General features: G+C 37.2%; 1 protein-coding gene and 1 pseudogene across 1 annotated transcript in view; both read right to left on the bottom strand.

Moving 5' to 3' along the window:
• Positions 1-1,676: 1,676 nt before the first annotated feature.
• The window catches only part of LOC124597245 (aldehyde dehydrogenase 1A1-like), a 48,344-nt gene continuing 32,677 nt past the window's right edge, over positions 1,677-17,343 (bottom strand). The window contains exons 9-12 of the mRNA XM_047135926.1: positions 10,470-10,634; positions 4,405-4,562; positions 2,391-2,465; positions 1,677-2,301 (exon numbers count right to left, since the gene is read on the bottom strand). Coding sequence (XP_046991882.1) covers positions 2,232-2,301; positions 2,391-2,465; positions 4,405-4,562; positions 10,470-10,634 — 468 coding nt within the window. The 3' untranslated portion in view covers positions 1,677-2,231. The remainder of the gene's footprint in view (positions 2,302-2,390; positions 2,466-4,404; positions 4,563-10,469; positions 10,635-17,343) is intronic.
• LOC124555325 lies at positions 9,785-9,902 on the bottom strand (annotated as a pseudogene).

Genomic DNA, 17,343 nt, shown 5'->3' with positions numbered 1-17,343 from the left:
AAAAAGGAGATATTGACTCACCTTCAAGTTACAGACAAATTTCCATAATCCCAGCTCTCTCTAAAATGTTTGAATGTGTAATATACCAACAGTTATCTGTGTACTTTGAAAATCACAATACGGTTTTAGGAAAAATTTGTCAACTGTTGATGCTATAGACTTAGTAGTCAAACACATATGTCAAGTGTTTGAGGATAAAGGATTTGCTCAAATCGCCTTCTGTGATCTAAGTAAGGCTTTTGACTATGTAGAGCATAAAATATTGCTAGAAAAAAATGGAGTACTATGGCATTGGACGTAACAGCCTTAAACTTTTAAAATCATACCTACAGGATCGCAAGCAAGCTGTTTGTGTAGGTAAATAAAAGTCCAATATTGAATTAGTTAAAATAGGTGTACCACAGTGATCTGTACTGGGGCCTTTTATGTTCCTCATAATGATTAATGATCTGCCATAATTCATCCAGTCCATGACAGTACTATATACAGATGATACAACTTTCCGTCATTGTAGTAATGATTTCAGTAGCCTCAAAGCTTGTGTTGCACAGACAATGACTCAAGCATCCTATTGGTTTAAAGCGCCGGCCGGTGTGGTCGTGCGGTTCTAGGCGCTTCAGTCGGGAACCGCGTGACCGCTACCGTCGCAGGTTCGAATCCTGCCTCGGGCATGGATGTGTGTAATGTCCTTAGGTTGGTTAGGTTTAAGTAGTTCTAAGTTCTAGGGGACTGATGACCTCAGCTGTTAAGTCCCATAGTCCTCAGAGCCATTTGAACCATTTTTTTTTTTGTTTAAAGTAAATGGCTTCCTATTGAATGATAACAAAATGCAGCAGATGGTTTTTAGTCTAAAAGACAAGTCTCCATCAGATGATCCTAGTTGTGCAAACCATTGTTCTGTGAACAAAAACTCATGTCTGTAATAAACCTGTATATTTACTATGTTTTACCCCACACAAAAAAGAAGTTACCAGAAGCAAAACGTAGAGAAAATTTACATTTCTACAACATGATAAGGAGCAAATGCATTTATACTCCTTAATACAGACTGTCAAAGTCACTTAACAGCTATGAACTGATGGGGCACAAACTACTTAATAAGCTTCCACAATATGTACAAGAACTACCTGAACAAGCATTCAAACAAAAGCTGTATGAATGGCTACTTGCTGATCCATTCTATGACATAAATGATTATTTCAAATGTAATATAATTTTGTAGTATTATTGACATGTCTCTTATTTTCTTTGAATTAACAGTTATATTGTATTATGTGCCTGATGTTGCCTATTGCTGTAATGGATGAATCACAATAAAATTGTTATTATTATTATTATAAATTTTGGAGGCTGGCAGTTTTTGATCATTCATCCATGACGCTCACCAAGAACTTTTGTGAGGTGCCTTTTGCCTGTGACAAGATGTCTGATTGTTATTTTGTGTAGTTCATCAGTAGAATGTGAAACTGTTGTGATAATAAATAGTCTATATGATGCTCAGAACCATTTGTTCTATACATATATAGAAAAGATAGTCAAGTCCTAATGGTTGTTAGTTTTGATTATCCTATTTTATCATAAAGAGTAGTAATGTTGGGCAGCACCTTTCAAGTTAATGAATGGTTCTTATATTACAGAAGAGAGGCACTAGGATTATAACAAGATGAAATCAGACATGCAATGTAAAAATCTATTTATTAACTTTAATAGTCTAATAATGTATGGAAAAAATTATCTTAATGAAAAGAAAAAACACTGAAATAGCTAGTAGGAGCATCTAGATTGATAACTGTAATATCAAGAAAAAACATATTTTCACATAATCACCAGAAGTCTAACCCTGACAGCAAATGACACTTTGGCAAATATTAAGCATCATAATTAACTACCAAATAAACTGGAAATGCCGACTGGAGAAACTTGTAAAAGATATTTCAAGCAGCTGCTTATTCAGAAATGCCTCTAAAACTTATAATTTTAACTGATATGGCCAAAGATTTAAGAAATAATTTTATTTTAGTTGTAAGTGTCAATAGCATACGAACAAACTGCCATTTGTTCTGTCATCTGATCAGCTGAACTGTAGGCTGAAATATTGTGTAACACTATATAGATGTTTTCTGCATGCAGTTAACACTATATATGTAGATAACATTTGACATTGTACATGGATGTAACATTGTATTTTAGAATAACAAAGAATAAAACAGAAGACAGCAGCTTTTAACACTTCATAATTTCACAGGCAACTTTACTGCAACTGTTTTAACTTCCAGGTATTCATCCAATGACTCTTCTCCACTGCAAATGATAAAGTAACAGAGTTTTATTATGAGACTTCGTGAAGATTTGTAATCATAGCTTAAATGCTTAATGACTTCCCCACTTACCATTCCCTTCCTAGTCCTGAGAGCTTGTATCCACCAAATGGGGACTGAGGTCCAAGTGCAAAGAAGCAGTTCACCCTTGAAAAAATTTTCTTTTTCAGTTCATGTTCATGATTAATACATTAAATTTATGTACTAGAAGAGAGTTTCATTGTGGATGACAACATATAAAATCAGAACAAAAATGGTGAAAACTTTTAAATAGGTAAAATTCGCTACAGGAGGTTAAATACAACTATTAACTGCTATGATTTCTCAATTTTTATAAAGTCTGTAATCTATTTTTTCTTTAATTTATCTGTTGCAAAATTAATGCAATGTTAAAGTTGATTTCATTTTTACAATCTGATTATATCTTGTCTGTGAGAGGACTGTAAAAACAGTGACAGATAAATTATGAAAAACACTGTTAATTACGACCTTCCAGGCTAAACGATAATGTTTTTGAAGAATAAAGGGAACGAGGAAACTGTTCGTCAGTAAGAGGTACAGTAAATGAGGATAACATTACAGAATGCTATCATGTATAATGGTGAAGCACAGGTGTTTGTACTCAGTTCCTTCTATCAACACCCAAAATGGATATATACATCAGTATTAGCTGGCCACAATAACAGCACAGTCTATTCACATTATTGTGACCACCATCTATGCTTGAGGTCAATGTGCAGTAACCACTCACAGATGGCAGCTCTAAGAGGGAAGGGTATATAAAGTGTGAAAGTGTGTGTTGCGTGTGTGTGTGGAGTAGGGGGGGGGGGGGGCAGATGCTGAAAACAGTGCAGTCATTGTTGTAATGTGGAAATAGACCGATTTATCTGGTGTCCAAAAGGGCTGAATCATTCGCTTTTGGCCCTGATGTGGAAGCATTTCCAAAATAACTATGTCTGTAAGCTTTTCACATACTGGCATAGTTAAAATACACCATGCATGGCAAACAGGAAAATAGACGTGCAACTGTTGAGCAACTGACTGCCAAGGCCAAGAATCAAGACCAGAACCAAGTGGCTACTAACAATATCTCCTCAATGGCCATTCAGTGAATGTTGCAGCGTATGGGCCTCTGCAGCAGGGGCATGGTTCATACACCTATGCTGACTGCTGTTCATCAGTGACAAAGGCTGGAATTTGCATGCCAATACCACACTTGCACATCCACTGAGTGAGGACAGATGGCAGATAAATCATGTGTTATCCTCCATTGGAATGACGGCTGTTGATGTGTACGGCCCTGCGGGAATTTTTGGAAGTGTCCAGGCCAGAGGAGGGAGCGTTATCATCTGAGGAATGTTTTTGTGGCATTCCCTGGATGATCTCGGCACAGTGGATCAGCAAAAGTATACATCTGTCCTTGGGGACCATGTCCACTCCTACAAGCAGTTTGTTTTTCCTCGGCATAATGGCATGTACCAGCAGGATAATGCAATGCATCATATAGATTACAATGGATGCGCACGATTCAAAGAGCACCAGCATGCATTTACTGTACTCCCTTCGACATGAAACTCCCCAGATTTAAACCCAGTCAAGAATCTGTGGAACCACCTCAATCAGCTGTTTGCATGATGGATCCTAGTATAGCTGGCCACGGCACTGGAGTCAGCAAGGCTCCACATCACTATTGGTACCTTCCACAACTTCACGGACTCTCTTTCTGCATGGACATGCTGCAAAATGTGGTTATTCAGACTTTTGAGAAGTGGTCACATTAATGTGATTGCGCCATGTAAAGTGAAGTAATGAAGGTTCATACTGTATGTAGAATGAAAACTACATCATCTACCAAACAACATAAACTGTGATGCTAACTCAACTGACATAAAAATGGCAGATCACACTGTGCCTTTAAGAAGTGAGTAGCTATTCTTCCCTTCTTCTCTGAAAAATGGAACCAGTAATTTCAAAACTTGGAACTATTTTAATTAAAAAGAGTTTTGCTTATCAGTTGCAACTGCTTTGAATATATTCAGTGAAAAAATTCCTCTTATCATTTTTCTCAAACAACATTGATAATTACCACACAGAACCTGCTTCAAGTGCATTGGCAATTGTAAGAGCCTTGTTAATATCCTTTGTGATAACTCCAGCAGCAAGACCATAAAGTGTATCATTGGCTCTCTCGATGACCTCCTCTATAGTTTTGAACTTTATTATACTTTGTACAGGCCCAAATATCTGTAACATTATCAGTCATATTGATAGAAAAGAATATTTTTTTCTGCTTGCCACACACCAAACATAATGCACTTCAAAGACATTGATAATAATAATAATAATAATAATAACAATAATGATCATGATCATAAAATCTTCTTGGGTTGACAGCCAAGTCAATGTGTTGTTCTCTGGCAAAGCTTCAGCAAATTTCTTATTTGCCATCTTCAGGCGAAGTGTCTGGTTCACGTCTTATCCATATCTTTATAGCAGCTGGACCACAGGCTTCTCTGCTCCTCGGCACTGGCAATTAATTCGCTGCTGCAGGACCAGGCCTACAAACAAGTGGAGAAGGACCCTACAACAGCTGTGACTAGAAAGACCATCAGTCTTCTCAACAACTCAGGTCTGGACCAGGACCTGTTAAAAAGGCTGTACTCCAGAGCTCCGGTTCCACCACAGTTATACGGCCTCCCTAAGATACACAAGAGGGAGATACCACTACGCCCGATAGTAGACATGATCAATTCTCCTACCTGTGGTATAGCCAAACACCTGGGACAACTGCTTCAGCCTCTCGTGGGTAAATGTCCCCACCACATCAAGAATTCCACAGAGTTTGTTAAGACACTCAAGGAGGGGAGTCTTGCCAAAAATGACATTATTGTCAGCTTTGACGTTACATCCCTCTTCACGAGGGTACCGCTAGAGGACTCCTCGAAACTACTGGGAATCATTTCGACGAAGACACAGTGAAATTATTCCACCATGCACTCACGACCACGTATTTCCAGTGTGGAGGAAAGTTTTACCAGCAGGTGGATGGAGTCACTATCGGATCCCCACTGGCACCATGTATCACCAATCTGTACATGAAATACTTTGAGGATATCGCCTTGGAAACAGCACGCCTTAAGCTCACGGTCTTTTATCAATATGTGGATGATACTTTCGCAGTCTGGCCGTATGGCAATGACACTAATGGAATTTCTCAACCATCTGCAGAGCATACAGGAGAACATCAAGTTCACAATGGAATTGGAAGAAAATGGGTGCCTACCCTTCCTTGATATCCTAATAAAGAAGAAAACAGACGGCACACTGGGACACTCGGTCTACTGAAAGAAACACACACAGACCTGTGCCTCAATGCCACCAGCTGCCATCTTCCAGCACAATGGAAATCCGGGCTCATTACCCTTGTCCACAGAGCTCATGACATATGCGAAAAGGACAGTTTATCTACTGAAATTCAGCACCTGAAGAAAACCTTCCAGAAGAATGGCTACACTGGAACACAGATTGGATGCACTCTCAAGATGAGCGAGAAGAAGAAGGAGGACCTTAACAAAGCAGAGAACAACAAAGGTCTGGTGTTCCTCCTGCACACAGGTCCGCCTATGGCCAAGATTGCTAGGATACTGGAGAAGAACAAGATAAAAACCATCTTCTGTCCTCCATAAAAAATATAAGGAATATGCTGGGTTCAATGATGGACAACATGGGTTTAAGAACACCGGGTGTCTACAGCATTTCCTGTGAGTGTGGGAAACAATATATTGGACAGACACAGCGTTGCATCACACAATGCATCTCTGAATATGTGAGAAGTATTCGCCTCGGACAAAAGGAATAATCTGTGGTAGCAGAGCACAGCCTCAATGAAGAACACACATATAAATTTGAAGAAACCAAGAGATTGTATAGAACCATGCAAATTCCAATCATGCCTGATTGGATCGACCGGCGCCGAGGATGCAGAGAAGTCTGTGGTCTAGCAGCTATAAAGATTCGGACGAGGCATGAACCCGACACTTCGCCTGAAGATGGCAAGTAAGAAACTTGCTGAAACATTGCCAGAGAACAACGCATTGACTCGGCTGTCAACCCGAGAGGATTTTATCATCAAGATTCACAGAGAAAGCCTGCATTCTCATATAATAATAATCTTTATTTGCCCATTAAAACTTAACAGTCATGGACATTGTCATGTTTGTACATTTGCAGAAGTGATTTCATACCACACATATAATAAATATCTATAACAAATAGCACGTTAGATACTAGTACATGAATATTTTCCACCATTAATATACTACAATATACAAAAGTATTACTGCTGATAGTGGAGTTCAGAAATCATTAAGTGAGTATAAACATTTTTAGTTAACAATTAATTCAACTTTCTCTTAAACAGATTCCCACAGAGATGCTGTATATTATTTGGAAATGCATTATAGAATTGTCTTTCAGCTCAGGTAGACTCAGTGTCATATGATAACCACATCTGATTCGTGCTTTGCAGTTATGAATGTCACCTTTCATTACACTTATTTCACAATTCTTTTTTACAGACATATTTTTCTTATGACCATACAGTGAGTGCACAGTCAGTAAATTAAACTTGATGAAATAGTCCCTAAGGGACTGGTGTTTCAAGAGAAAAATCTAAGTAGTATGTTGAAAAAAGAAATGCTAATACACTAATAAAATTCAGTCATATGGATGTATCACCAACTTCTCCTTCTGAAATTGAAAAAATTATACAGCTTTGGGGTAACTCAAAAGGCAATAGCATTAAGGCTTTTTGTCTTTCAAAGAGTGGAAAGAGGTTTTGCTTTTTACTAAGACGTCTAAGATCTGATGATGTAACCGAACATACTGCAAGGAAGGAAACTGATAATCTTGCACCATTAAGGAAAAATTTTGAGTTATTTCTGACAAATTTTCAAAATAACTTTACTGTGAGTAAATATCTTACAATCGGTGAACAGCTTTTTAGCACTTAGAGGATCCTGTTCATCCAGACAATAAGCCAAACAAGTATGGACTAAAAATAATCACGTTGGTTGATGCAAAGACTGCATATACATACAATCTTGAACAATATGTAGGAAAACAACCCGAAGGCACCATACAATTTCAAGATATTGCTCTCTGACTAGTCAAGCCAGTTGAAGGCACTAACCAGAATATCACAACCAGTAACTGGTTTACAAGTTTTACACTGATTGGAACCTTGAAAAAGGAGAAAGGTGACACCTACAGTCGGGTCATTGTAAGTAGATCCCTGACAGATGTAGTAGGCTGAGCACAGTAGCTTCGTATGCCTACTGCAACCAATTGCATTGCACAGTTTGGTAAACATCTCTGTAGCAAGGCCTCAGTTTTGCTGGAGTGCTATAGACTGCTATTGCTTTCACAACCTACGCAGACATGACTATAGTAGGTTCCTTGAAGAAAAAAAGCAGAGGATATCTCCTGAATTTTTACCAAAGAAAATAAGGAAAGAGAAAAGCTTTATTTTTGGATTTCAACACAACTGCACTTTGGTGTCTTATTGTCCAAGGAAAAATAAAACTGTATTAATGGCATCAGTGAAAATGTTTGAGTGCTACTGGGTAGTTTTTATGCTGGAAACACACAATACCCTGTTGCAAAGTACATATTGTGTAGTACCGAGCTTTGTGCTTTCTTCATCAGTTGAGTGGACTTGACTCTTTCTCTCAATGACAGTTTCTTCTGCACCAGTTCAATTTTCTTCTTCTCTAATTTGCATTATATCTGCTCATCTGTGATCCCATTTATAATCCGCTGTTCTCCATCTTCTCTGCAAATTCTACAGACAGTAACTTCAAACACCAAATTTTGTCTGATGCTAGAATTTTCTTGTGGGATTCTCTTTTCCTGTTTTGCTATATCCTTCCTGATTTGAAGATCTGGGCAATCTCTATTTATCTTGCCTCTATTTATCTTATGGAGAGTCTCATTTACTCTGACCCATTCTGCTCATTTGTTAGATGGTTGATTCTTTTATTCCAAAAGCTAGGTCTCGTATTAACCTCTGCTTTTGATCATGCATGTGGCTCCTGACATTTAATTAGAGGAAACAGTTTTTATCTAAGTTTATAACAAAAGTTGTCTGTTTTGTAGCCATATCAATTACAAATTGCACTTAATGTTTCAAGAATTATCTTCAGTCTCTAGAGAAAGCTTGGTATCTGCTTCCTCTCAGCCATAGTAACTTTCAATTCTTCCATTGTGTGCTCCCTGTAGGTGGCACATATGTATTTTCAGATTTGATCTGGTGATTTGGCTCTCTTCCTGACATGCTGTATTATTCTTGATCTAGGGTCCCGGATAATCTCTTGATATCCTGATTTCTGATGACATTCTCTTCTTTCTTGCTGGAAAATGAAATTGTTTGTGCCAAAATATATAGTAAATATAGACCTAAGTAGTGGAACCTCTCTCCACCATGTACTGCCTCGCTGCAGCTGTGGGGTTTTTCCAGAGAGAAGCATACGATGGAAAGAGCTCCCTGACTGTTGCTGCCTGCACTGACACTGAACAACTGACCTGGTCGCCCAATGAGATAATGTTTTATTGTGAGTGTTGATTGTGCTGTGCCACTTGAAGAGAACTCTTACCATGAGGTGCAGTAACAGTATTCTGGACACGTACTTGTGCAGAGAAGATGACACCAGTGAGTCTGTTCCACATGATTCGATGAACAATGATTGCTGGCATCTGCAAAACCTTAGTGACTGCTAGTGGCAGGGCATTACATTTTTTTTCCGTACAAACTAATTTGATATTGATGTTTCCACACTGCCGCCAACAGTTTCATGGGATCACTAGGCTACTACTGCATCACGGAATTCTTAGTAACAATATTGCTGAGAGTGTGCCACATATTGCCTCACTGCCATAGACTACCACATTTGTGTCTGCAAATTTTGTTTCTATTTTTTGTTGCCTTCTGCATTGTTGTCATGATCATATGGGTATTAATGGTATGTGCACCTCATCCATATGGAGTTGCCATTGTGGCTTACACCCAGCACCTCACCTATAGTGACATGATGCACACTTAGATTAAACAAATCCATTCAAGGTATACTTGTGAACCCTTTACTTTTTATTCCTTGTATTTGCTTAGGTACAGAATTGCTGTATGTAATTTTGAGACTTATAATTCATTACTTTCCAATCATTGTGTCCTTCAGTTCAGGGGGGGCTACCATGTTCTATAAAAAAAAGCACTCTGTCTTCAGGCCACGAGTGGCCTACCAGGACCATCCGACCGCCATGTCATCCTCAGTGGAGGATGCGGATAGGAGGGGCGTGGGGTCAGAACACCGCTCTCCCGGTCATTATGATGGTATTCTGGACCAAAGCCGCTACTATTCGGTCGAGTAGCTCCTCAATTGGCATCACGAGGCTGAGTGCACCCCGAAAAATGGCAACAGCGCATGGCGGCCTGGATGGTCACCCATCCAAGTGCTGACCATGCCCGACAGCACTTAACTTCGGTGATCTCACGGGAACCAGTGTAGCCACTGCAGCAAGGCCGTTGCCGCTACCATGTTCTGTAGGAATTATTTCCCCTGTGTCCATTTTTATTGCTATATAATTTTAGTGTGTTGTTGTTCTCCTGTTAATTTTTATTTTAATTATGTTCTGTTCCGATAAAGGTACCCAAAATCCGAAAAAAGCACTTTCTGTGTCCTGTTTGTTTTTTGTCCCACTCATACCAATATGCCCCATAGGCAGGTTATGTCTGCAAGGTTAGTGTGGAATGCCTTCCCCACAATACATAGAGTCCTTTCTGTGTTGTCAACTGTGTATGTTGTAGCTATGAGGAGTAGAATGGTTGTTCATATAACAAACATAGCTTAGCATTGTCAGTACTATCATTTCCAAAGACATGACATGTTCTCTCTTAGTCAACCAGCATGCACATTTTCAGACATAAATAGCGAAAATGAATTCCAGATTATGAATATGGGAATAGTTTACATACTTAACGTAAGTGCGATAAGATGTGAATTGCTGTATGACTGTCGAATAAATTTCCAACAAACAAATAAATTAAAAAATTGGCAAAATCCCATTAAATTAAAGTAATGAATGCATATTAATCACCTCTTCACGCGCAATTTTCATATCATCAGTAACATTTGAAAAAACAGTAGGTTTTACAAAGTAGCCCTTGTCACCAAAACGATCACCACCACACTCAAGTTGAGCTCCTTGCTCCTTCCCAGATTTTATATAATCCATAACTTTTTTGAAACTGTCCTCGTCAATCTGAAAAGAAATAAAACGTGTTTTTTTTTAAATATATTTCAGTTTTAATATATATTCTACCGGTTGTCTCAAACCTGTAGGTCCAAAATTATGTAGGTGGTGGAGAGTCCTACAATAAGTATATTTTAGTTGAGGTACTAACAGTCGAAAATGAAATTTCAAATGGAATAAGATCTTGTTTGAGCAATATGTGTGAGGCATATATTTTTAAACTGTGCATATTTCATAACAAAAAACTTTCTGCCACATCATACTGGTGGTGCTACCTTGAAAACTAATACACTCATCTGTGATGTATTGGTGATATTGCTTAACATTTACAGACCATGATCAGTTGCCAAAGATGGAGCATTATTTACTGAAAGAACTTGCAGACATTGAGGTACTGTATGGTGCTGCAGGATAAATAAATAAATACAGTGCTCAGAAAGCTAAACTGATGTACTGGGAAATGTTTCATGACAGATATAATATTAATTGGAAGAATTTCATCACAGTAGGTAGAAACTTATGAGAAACTGGCTTGTTAAAAATAGAGGGCTGCCTAAAGTTATTGAAAAAAAAATTGATTACACAGTAAAATGAGAGAAAATTGTATGGGAGAAGATTTATCAATACTAAGCACTTTTCAGCTAACCTGTAAAATGTACACAGTGTTGTAACATGTAAATGAAAAGATATGCAAATGGTACACAAAATGGAATAAATTCTAATTAATAAAGCAGCAAAAAATTAACATTTATTATTATTATGCACAAATCATCAGTACAACAGTCACGGGACTGATCTGACTGGGCATAGACATGACTTGGTAATTGTGCATATAGGTGGAAGATCAACCACTTAATCCTGCCACATGATAGAATTGTCGACAAGTTCAAGTGTGGGCAGCTGACATGATGATGTTGATCTCCCAGCAAGTCTCTTATGGTGTTGTATGACTATCCAAGCAAAACTGAGATAAGTAATGTAATAAAAATGCCCTTAGGAAATTTGCATGTTAACTTAAAATTGAGTGGACAAATAAATTACAGTGACACGCGTCTCTCCATATGCCAAAAGATTGTCCAGTCACTCACAAAAAACAGTTTGTAACTAAAAGAATAATGTAAATGACAACATAAATAGACTAAACTGCCTGCTAGCACATATAAAATGGTTTGAAAATAATAGATTTTCATATAATAGCTTTGCTGCTGGATTCAGTTACTGCTTTGATACCACGTGCCCAGTTGTAATCACAAAAAAGGAACAAACAAAAAATATAAACAAAAATATTTGGGTAAATAGTAATGTCACTGAAGCTAGGGAAAAATTAAAACTACTCCACAGTGCAATGCTGAATAATAGAGAGATTCCTGAGCTAAAGGAAGCCATCAAAATATATCAAGGACACTATAAGGACTAACACAGACCAGGAGCAACTATGTTGCAAATAAGCTTCAAAACTCACACAACGTAACTGCTGGAATCTGGGCAGTCATAAACAGTTTTAGAACCTGCAATGACAAATCCTGTATGGACTTTACTATTAACTACAATGGCATGCTCATAAAAGACCAACTGGAAATTGTAAATATTTTTAATGAATATTTTTCTTCCATAGGGGAAGCCATAAATGACAAACATAAAAACATGCACTACAGTTTTAAGGGTAATACATGTGACCATAGTATATATCTAGCCCCCACAAACTATGCAGAAATAATGGGCATCATTAGTTCTCTAAAACCCTCTAATTCCACTGGGCATGATGGCCTAAATATTAATGTTTTAAAAGCCTGTAGCCAAAATGTCTCTGTACCTCTGTCTGTAGCAGTCAACAATATAATAGAATCAGGCACCTTTCCAGACAGCACAGGTAACACCCATTTTTAAGAAAGGTGACAACAACAAAATAGAAAACTACAGACCAGTCTCAATCCTTCCTGTCTTTTCCAAAATAGTTGAGAAAGTTATACAACAGGATTATAAACTTTCTTAACAAACACAACCTGATGTCTGAAAATCAAAATGGATTCCTAAAAGGTAAATCAACTAGCACTGCAGCTGCTCAACTAATTGAAGAGGTGTTAGGGGGTATCGAAAGCAAGGAAAATGTGGCAGGTGTATACCTAGACCTGGAAAAAGCCTTTGATTGTGTGAATGTTGACATCCTATTAGACAAGCTATGGAACATGGGCATTAGAGGCACTGCTTATGACCTAATAAAGTGTTATATGAGCAATAGAAAACAGTTTGTTCTGCTTAAAATGGAAAGTGGTGTCTACAAATCATAGATCACTTGCATAAAATATGGCGTGCCCCAGGGCTCGGTGTTGGGCCCCCTTCTGTTCGCCCCAGGGCTCGGTGTTGGGCCCCCTTCTGTTCTTGATCTATGTAAATGATATTAAATACTGTACTATGAATTACAGAATTGTTCTGTATGCTGATGACACATCCATTGTGTATAAAAAGGAATAATGTAATGAACTAGAGGCTGAGTGTAATAATGTGACAAAAGAAATTGTTCAGTTTTTTAATGAAAGCCACTTAAATGTAAGCACCAGTAAAACATGTTTGATGGAGTTTAACAAAAGTGGTTTGAATAATGAAATTAAATTATACATTGGCAACAAATTGGTAAAGAAAGAGTCTAGTATAAAATTCCTTGGCGTAACAATCCAAAGCAACCTGAAATGGTACACACATATTAACTCCCTAGCAACTAAGTTGTCAAAAAAATATATTTGCAATCAGTACTATTAGCAAGTTCTGTAAAGACACTGTAGTCCTAAAGACTGCATACCATGCTCTTCTTTCCTCTCACTTGAACTACAGTATTGAAATTTGGGGGGGCAACAACCAAAGCTAATCTGGATAAGCTACTCATTCTTCAAAAAAGGGGTGTGAAAATAATCTGTGGAGCAAAATATTGGGAATCTTATCGAAACTTGTTTCCAAAAACAGAGGTGTTAGCTGTTATAAACACATACATTCTAAAAGCCATATTGCTTGTGAAAAGACTGCACCCAAACACTTATTCATATTTCCACCAGTACAATACTAGAAATAAAGAAAGATTTTACATAGGCAACCACAGAACAGCACTTTACAAAAAGGGGCCTCAGTACACAGGTATAAAATTAGCTAATGCACTGCCTAGTGCAGTTGTGGCTCTTCCTACAGTTAAACTGAAACATCAGCTTAAGAAATTTTTAGTAAAACAACCTTTCTACACATTACAAGAGTACCATACTTATATGAAGAACAACAAATGCTTTGTGAAATTATGTGACTAGAAATAAGTAAACATCTTATTGTAATTTTGTTGTAAATTAATGACGTATTCAGAAGAATGTGTCTTGTGTATTGTACAAATAACTTTAATCATTACTGTTTCTTTGTCCATGTGCAGTGTACCATTCAATGTTGAATAAAGCTATTATTATTATTATTATTATTTAGACACTGAAGTTTTGCTAAATACTGCACTTCATTTTGTCAGTGTTCAGTGTGTCTCAGAACACTGGTTAAGGCAGATTAGATTGCTTCATTTTTGATGCCAGGCTATACACTGGCAAATTACTTCTGTAGAAGAAATCACAAAAATGGAGGTGCTGCTATTTTAACTAAAACTGGATTGAAATACAAAACTGTTGACAGTTTTTCAGTACCTCAATGCAGAAAGAGCCTTTGAAGCTACAATCATTGAAATTAGCAGTGCAGATACAGTTGTCATGTGTATCTGTCGCTCTACAAATGGGAACTTCGAGTCATTTCTCAATAAACATGAAATATTACTAAATGGGATACATGTAGGCAAAAAATCAACAGCAGTGTGTGGGAATTTCAACACTGACATTATTGAAACAAGTGGGAGAAAACAACTATTGCTCAACCTAACAGATACTTTCAATATGAAATAAGTGCTAACAATTCAAACAAGAATTACAAAAACTAATGCTACTACTGTGGACGAAATATTTGTAAACAGAACCTATACTGCAGAATGCATAAATACAGATTTTAGTGATGATAAAGCCCAAGTGATAACACTTACAGGCTATTTACTGCCCAACCAAAACCATAAACAAACTGTGACTGCAAGAATATTCAACACACCGAGCATAGAAACATTGAATCACTTATTAACAACAGAAAGATGGGAACAAGTATCACAAAACGTTTAAAAAGTTCTCTGACATTTTCAGTTATTCTTTTAAAATGGTGTTTCCTCTCAAAACATGGGTGACAAGGAACACAGGTCTCAAAGAAATGGATAGAGAGGCATAAAAATCTCAAGCAACACAAAGAGAGAATTGCGCAACTACAGAAAAAGCCACAACATATTGCCTCCCTTGAACAGTTATATTACAAGATAATTCAGATATATAGAAAAGTCACAAATCAGACAAAAAAAATGGCTAATAGTAAGTTTATATCAGAGTCAGAAAATAAAAGCAAAGCAGTCTGGAAAGTAATAAAGCAAGAAAGAAATAGTAACAAGAAATATCATCCTGAACTGTGACAAAAAGGGTATTACTGACTCTCAATGGATTGCAAATCTCTTCAGGCCGTACTGTGCAGACAGCACAAAAAAAATCAATTATCTCTTCAAATAGCCACTGGAACAAAGTAAATTCTTGCCTCCACATAATCTATCTTTATGAAACAACTCCAAATGAATCATTCACCTCGGAAATTGGTGGTATTCCAGACTTCATCATAAATCAACTCATTCTTTTCAATGAGAACCTTTCCTAATTGTATTAAAGTTGCAAAAATGGTAACTACTCATAAAAAATGGCAAAGCAAATTTAGAAATATATAGACCTGTCTCTTTATTACTGGGTCTTCAGGTCACTGAAGGAATCGTGGAACATGGTTTCCACAAAAATAAATCTACTACAAATTCCATCTACAGTATTTTACAAAATGCTTTAGAATCAATGGACAAAATGTTGCTAGTATTTTCTTAGCTCCAAACAAAGCTTTTGACATCTTGAAGACAAAAGCCTGTTGGAACAGCCCCAAAAGTAAGGCATTAGAGGCACTGCATTGAAATGGTTCTCCTCCTCATTCTTAACAAATGGGAAACAGAAATGATTAATAAAACATTAACTAAATGTTAGAATTATAACATATTTTTCAGATGCAAGAAAAATAAAAAGTGGAGTCCCTCAAGGATCCTCTTTTGAGCGTATACTTTTCCTTCTGTACATAATCGACCTAGGTCTAAGCATTGAATAACAAATAAATATCTTGTTTGTAGATAACACTGGCATCCTTCATACAGGGGAAACCACAATACAACAACAAACAAACATAAATAAAGCTACAGATCAGCTAAATGACTGGTTTGATGGAAATATGCTAATAGTAAATACATCAAAAACAACTTTTCTAAACTTCTGTTTAAAGTGTGAAGCCTTCAACACCTTTGTGACAATAAGAACAAGTAGAATTACACCCTCAATGGAAACAAACATTTTAGGTTGATGGCTTCAACATTATTTTAAATGCCAACACACGTTAACAAAAACAAATGTGACATTGAAGAAAATGTGCTAGAGCCTACATTTACTTGCACACAAAGCAAGCTTCTAAACTGTTCAGATTGTAACACTCAAGGGTAGTGCAACTGCTAGCTCAATCATCCTCTTGACCCAAAAAAGAGCTATCCTACAATCTGTAAAAATTTTCTGGATGAATAAATAATTTGAATTTTACAGCCAGTAGTTCTTTTCTTCATGTACCATGGCTTTAGGGTGTAGTAAGTAGACTATAGAACAGTGTCCACATTAGATAAGGTCATATGAAGGGAACACAGTTATATGCTTAAAGATTCAAGCATTGAACCACAAGAAGGACAATCTGACATAAACTGGTAAAACAAGGATATCACAAAGTGATAATAGCAATCAGAATGAATGCAGTGATCAGAGCCAGTGTCAGAAAACTGGGTAGAAAATAGCAAGTATGTATGATTCAATACTAAATTACTTCAATATCTAGTCCTTAGGACTGTATCTTATCTTGTAAATACCTAACCATGTCGAATATCCTTGTATATATTCTATTCATGTAGGATTTGAAGGACTAAATAAATAAATAAATGACATGCCTCCAGAGGGCAAAGTCAGAATGCTCTGTGCAAAAGATGCAAATCACTTAGCATGATGTGTGAAAATCTCATGAAAAGATTGACATTGTCTCCCCAATCACCTCAAAATGAACTCCCAAAGACCTCAGAATGCTCTCTGAATGATATGCATATGTCTTCTGAATTGTTAAAACGGCTTTGAATGTGAAATCGCAATCACTTATAATGCTTCTGCTTGCCAGCTTTCCTCTTCTTATACCTGCTCGGCCATTCAGGGTTTTTACTTCACTGTTATGTCATTGTGTCATGTATGACTTAGTTTGCAGTGTCATGCAATGAACAACTGATACTGGGCCGTCACACCAACTAGTCTTTCTTACAGGATACCAAACTTCCTGAAAAGTCCCTGAACAGTAGCTGACATACAACAAGGGAATTCAAGTGATGTTCTCTTGCCATCTCCTGTTGCAGCTCCACCACTGTTTGCGGCCAGTTCCCTAATGGTTTAGAAGTTGGATTTTCTTGGAGAAAACCACTGAGATTGCCTCCTGTATTCCTGAGCCACTAAGGAGGTTGCAAATTAACAAAAGGTTTGTTTGTTTGTAATGGTATGGTTTACAGGCC

Source organism: Schistocerca americana, chromosome 1 (assembly GCF_021461395.2).
Source record: "Schistocerca americana isolate TAMUIC-IGC-003095 chromosome 1, iqSchAmer2.1, whole genome shotgun sequence".
Classification (NCBI taxonomy): Eukaryota; Metazoa; Arthropoda; class Insecta; order Orthoptera; family Acrididae; genus Schistocerca; species Schistocerca americana.
The sequence above is the reverse complement of the archived record's forward strand: the minus strand, read 5'-3'. Positions and strand labels throughout refer to the sequence as shown.